Here is a 6,000-nt window from a genome sequence, read left to right as displayed (position 1 = left end):
TAGATGTATTTTCAATTTCTCCATTTCTCTATTTTCAATTTCCTTTGAAGCCATATGTCTTTGATATATTTTCAATTTCTCTATTTCTCGAGATTATAGCTAGGCCCTAAGTCCTATTTAAAAGATCATATTCTAGTCCTTATTTGAAGCTCTTAATCCAAGGTCATAACTATATTCTTAATGATAAAGCTTCTAACTTTCTAGGTAAAGTTTGGATTCATGAGATTCAACGAGGTAGTCTCAAACTTCTCAAGTCCTTTTTCTATCTCCTAATGGTCTTTCCCTTACATAAGGTTATTCTTATCCTTAGAAAAGTCTGTCTAACCTTAATGTTTGTGTCAATTTCTATTCGAAATTTATAGAGTATTTTAACACATTCTCTCTAGGCCTTTATTGGACATTGGGTTAGACTTCTATCCTTTTCATAAAGGTCTTGATTCATACAGTTTCCATTTAAGCTTAAAATTCCTTAAACTTAATTCTATGGGATCATCAATTATTATCACTTGACTTTCTCTCTCTAGGTTCATATTATCTCTCTCTAGATTCCTAACGAGGATTAGCTCCCAAATGTGAAGTAAATGCTCCAAAAGAACTAGGCTAGCTTCTACCTATATTCTACCTAAGAGAGGTACTGATAAGATTTATGGTTCATACACATTAAATCCTTCTAACCAATTAATTTTCTATAGTGCTAGCCTTGTAATTTTTTATCATTCTTATAACCTAAGGGTAAACCTCATACTCTGAATTTAAATATGATCTTAGATTTCTCAAATTCCCTTGGGTCTAGGTGCTTTCACACATGGGCGCGCGCGCGCGCGCGCACACACACACACACACACACATGTGCAACATATGCACAAGTACTCCCATATTCCATTTATAATTTCTCAGGGCATGAGAACCTTAGCATTTAGGGCCAAAATTAATGCTGTTATCTAAATGCTAATTTTTCCAAGGTTTTTACTTAGCTCAGATAATTTTCCAATGTGACTACTAAATCTATTTCACATTTTATCTCACTTCAACAATACACAAATTTGTCATTTTTAAGCAAAAAATCCTTTATCTTTTACATGAACAATAGGAGGGATCTCTCTCTCTCTCTCTCTCTCTCTCTCTCTCTCTCTCCACATTGTGCTCAAGCCTTGAAGTTGGATGATCTTCTATAATGTGCCTTAAATGACTTTCATGAGTGAACTATGAATACTATATAGTGTGCCGTAGATCAAATCTCATGAGCTTAGATGCCTTAGATGACTCTTATGAGTGAACTATGAATACTAAACCTAGGGATCCTATTTAATCGTATCAAACTGGGGTCAACTGGATCAAATCAAGACTATACACTACTCCACCAACTTACCCAAGTCCCTTAAAACTACTTCCATACACAACTACAAGCTTATGACCACATGTCCAAAACTTAAACAACTTCACACATTGACAATGCTGACCACAACCCCTAGTCAAGCAAACATGCAAGACCTGGGACTATCTCTAGACCATCTCTTGAAGGAGCTCATGACATCGAGATGTTCATCACACATTTGAGCACACTAAATCTAACATATGCAATGAAAACCATCACCTTTATCTATAATGAGCACACTTCACTTGGTATTAGTGTCATGAATATGGTTAGAACTGGCAAGGAAACCATCACCTTTATCTATAAAATCAAATTGAGAGACGGTCTTGGTTCTTACCCCCATTAGGCATAACCAAGTTTTCTCGCTTGAAAAATAAGTAGGGTAGAAGGACACTTATTTACAACTAAAACAAACCTATAATGCACATGTTATCCTTGTCCTATGAGTGGAAAATTTCTCTTATAAATTGTGATCCTTTCCAGTGTCTAGTAGCAAAAGAGGGCCAATTAAGGAGCCAATTTATGGATGCATAAATGTGCATGCAAGAACCCAGTAAACACAATCTATCAGTTCTTTGCCTTTGTGCATTGACACACGTTCATCGTGGCCTTCTTAAAAGATTAAAGGGGCATGGTGGTGGTGTTGGTAATGAATGATTTGCTCGATTATTGGTGCCCTTACCAAGGTGTATAACCAATCTTGGGCGCTGAAGGCTTTCACACGAATCTACCCTTGTGGGTGGGGGCCCATCCCAATCGTACGTTGCGTTTGCTCGTCCAATCTCCGTCGATTCCAATGTGTAAGCACCCCCATTAATTTGGGGCGTCACTACTCACGTCATGTGGCACTCTTCAAAGCAAAACTTCGCCGGACAATGATGAAGTGTGGGGAATGGACGACTCCATCTCACCAACGAGTGTGTGTGCCCCCCAACCTTAGGTCTGTCTGGCGCCCACGATGCAGCTCGTGTGAAACCACATCATTTAACGTGGCTGCTTTAGATATTGCACGTGTTTTTGAAATTCCAGACAATTCATTCTCCTTTTCGTCCAAACGTAAAAATGGAGACAGTCCCAACCTACAACGCCTGTCTTCATCCTCCTACACAGTAGGTGTCTCTCAGCAATTCCTGCTGTTAGTTTGCTAATCAAGATTTTCAGTAACCATACAGAAATTTCTTGTCATTTGTGTGAGATTAATACCTTTTTTTTTCTTGATTAGATTGATAATAATACAATCCATAAAAAAGGAATTAAGTACACTTTTACTGTGCAAAAGTCTATCTGCATTTGCATTTGCATGTGCAGTTGTGAGCTTGTCTGGTCTCTGTGATGCTGCTGTGCTGTGAAAGTTCATGCTGATCTTGGCACATGTGGACATGGGCATGTACATGTGACATTGACTTGACCATCACTAGAATTGTGGATGATGCGGCCTGAATGTATGCGTATTGATTTGGAGTCATGCTACACTGAAGGTGCAAAAAATGGCATTTCCACTCTCCGGATTGGCTACAACAGCCTCACTTGTATGAGGCATTTATAGGGCTTCTTTGTAATTTGATCATACTTAATACAAGAGCTTTCTTGCAAAAATTGTTGCAGGACTGTTGAGGATAATTATTATGGATGTTACATCCAGGTGCTTTTTCGTGTCATACCGACATGGCATGTTAATGGCCATAGCAACAATGATGAGGCACTTCTTAGTCTGCATAAATCTGAACATGCTTTATGGGGATACTGTTAATTGATGATGTAAGGTGTTGCGCATGGCTTTACTCTCACGCGTCATGTGTATGCTAGTACGGCAACTACCCAAAGGAACCCCTTTGCATAATTATTCCATCTTAAAAGCTTTTACATGTCCCTTTTCATGTTTGTTCTTCACTAACAAGAACTACTTCTGAAAAGCGGCCTTGTTTTTCCTCCTGACAGCCAAAATGGCTGCTTCAGGTTCTACTACATTGATCTCAAAGGGCAGAATCATAGTCACAGTTTGGCGAAGGCCTACATATTTGAGTACTGGTTGAGTGTTCGTATACACATACTAATCCAGGTCAACATTGGTAATAAAAGAGTTTCGTTTTCCTTCCAATTTGTCTGTGTTTGTTCATATGAGGGTACACACACGCACGCACGCTTTTCTGGAAGACATGGAGATTTGTCAATGCTATATGTATGATGATGCATTCACCTAAAGTGAACATTTAGCTTTACAACTTTGACAAACATTAAGTGGTGTCAATGTTCAAATTCTACTCTATCTTTGGACATTCCAGTATCTTGATCACTTTCATAAATGTGAATATACAATGACATGGCTGTGGTGATTAACGTGTTTATTTGCAGAGGCTGCTTTCACAATACACCGTCAAACACGGTTAATCTTCAAATCAAAAGCTGTAAAGGTTTTCTAGAGAGTGCAAGGAGCTTCAAAACTGGGTAATCCAATTTTAGAGTAGATCTAATGATGTTTCTTTTAAAACAAAAACTGTTTCTCCTGCTACTACATGCGTTTGCTTATATTGTTTTCTTGACCTCTCACCTTAGACCCAACAATGTATCCCATGTGGCTTTCTCCGCTCTATGCACTTGAAATTTTATTCAAGGATCACTATATCATGCAGTGCTAAACAACTTGTGCTTTGATTCCACTTGATCTTACAGCTCATTCTAGGATCTCTCTCTCTCTCTCTCTCTCTCTCTCTCTCTCAATGGACACATACATATCCACGGACCACACATAACTAGACATTTGATTTACTCTTTGTATACACATATTCTACATGAGTGAGTGGGTCTTGTTGGTGGTATGCGGCCTGAGAAGATGATAATGTGACCTATCTACCTGTTTATTTGTTTGAATGTGAGATGCATGGCATATGGGACAACCAAAGACAAAGTATGCATGGGTATGGAATATTAATGGCACACTTTGGTGAGGCCTGGGTAACTTCAGTGGGACATACACTGCTAGAGATGTCATTTTTTATACAGAGACATACCAATTTCTGAAGAAAGGTTTGCTAATAGTATGCGATTGCGGTTACACTTGATAATCAGTGAGTACATGGATGAGACTTGAGTATGCTCAGGAGTTTGTGGACTTCTTTTGCGCTCACACCTTTGAATCACGATTAGTGTTAGCAATTGAGATGAATATGCCAGGTTTATGTGGCTCTGTGCTAAGTGAGATTGTGCTTCTACCCTTGTATTTTTACTCTCCAAAGAGATATCACGGCAACAACTTGGATCACCTTACTCTGCACTTTACAAAGACATAATTCTCTTGCAGGGGGAAGTTTTGGCTGTTGGGAGAATTTAATCCTAGTACAGCCAAGAAATAAGCCAAGATTTTGGAATGCAGGAGGATGCATTGATAGTCTAGAGATGATGATGCCATGTGATCGGGTATCAGTCACACATCAGCAAATCATATATGGGACTTACTTGGAGCTGCTCAAGGCTTGTTGGTATTTATTGAAATGCGTAGATGACCGTAGTCAGGGGCCCCTACTTGCCAACCTCATCGAGGTGGACAAAGTGTAGTTGAGTATCTGATTGGGTCTCTTGCTTTGTCGCACATGTCCATATAATTTTCAGATTCCAACACTCATGGGAGGGGCCAATCTTTCCTACTTACCCTTCCATGTAGTCACCTCATAGCATTCTGTATTGCCTCCATTGGCTTACTACCATAAGCCAAAATCACCTCATCAATCTCTTCACAAGGCTGCCCAACCATGTTTTTCTTCTTATACTATCAAATCCACCAAGAAACCTCTTGTAGGCTGAACTCCACAAAATACGTGGTATGATGATGAGAGTGCAAGACAATGCATAGGTGTCACAATGAGCAAGTCTGCCAAGGACATCCATGTACACGTCAATAATTTAAACACTTGGTTTGACCCAAGAAGTGCATGATTTGAGAAGCCAAAAAGGAGGAGCCATAGTTATTGAAAACATATGTAATGTGGGTTTTGGGGGCTGTTTTGGGGTCTAGTGATCGTGAACATACTGTTGGATATCAATGCTCCACCCTTTTGTTGTAATGTCTAGACACCGGCTAGCTCATGTTTTTTTGTATGGCTCCCATTATAAGTAGTAGCCATGGTTGAGCGGTTTGAGTGCTTTGGCATCCTCGTATTCACATAGGATGGTGGCCTAGGGGGATAGATGGTGTTGAACGACTAAGATAAGATTTGGCATATTGCTAAATAGACTACATGCCAGATTGGACTGATATCCCATAATGTTCCATAGATGGGGTAGGTAGGCTTTACCATAGTTGCATCCAAACTACGTTTGGAAACGTAGTGAACTTGCACTTTTGATTTTATAGGTTAAAAAAATGGACGCAAGTCAACGTCGTTTTTTTAATGCTTTTCCTTACGTGCGTGTGGCAGTCTCTGTGCGGCACTCAAGTCTTCTCTTGCGGGCGTCTCTGTGTGGTGCTCAAGTCTCTCTCTCTCTCTCTCTCTCTCTCCCTCCTGCAAAATTGAAACTAAAGGTTGTATAGTATAAGTAAGTGCTTTAATGTTCATTGATGAATCTTCAAACTTCATATTTCAAAATTTCATAAGTAAACTATAAATCTTGTATATATATATATCGGGGCA

At 39.3% G+C, this 6,000-nt stretch overlaps 1 protein-coding gene across 2 annotated transcripts in view; it reads left to right on the top strand.

Annotated features, from left to right (window-relative positions):
- Positions 1–2,250: 2,250 nt before the first annotated feature.
- Positions 2,251–6,000, top strand: part of LOC147615187 (uncharacterized) — a 52,884-nt gene continuing 49,134 nt past the window's right edge. For both annotated transcript variants that reach the window (XM_086779215.1, XM_086779214.1), the window contains exons 1-2: positions 2,251–2,484; positions 3,728–3,820. In XM_086779215.1, the coding sequence (XP_086635341.1) occupies positions 2,438–2,484; positions 3,728–3,820 (140 nt within the window). In that variant the 5' untranslated portion in view covers positions 2,251–2,437. The remainder of the gene's footprint in view (positions 2,485–3,727; positions 3,821–6,000) is intronic.

This window comes from Cibotium barometz, chromosome 40 (genome assembly GCF_041138505.1).
Source record: "Cibotium barometz isolate CiBa-2024 chromosome 40, ASM4113850v1, whole genome shotgun sequence".
Lineage (NCBI taxonomy): Eukaryota > Viridiplantae > Streptophyta > Polypodiopsida > Cyatheales > Cibotiaceae > Cibotium > Cibotium barometz.
Note: the sequence above shows the minus strand (reverse complement) of the source record. Positions and strands in the feature narration are given on the sequence as shown.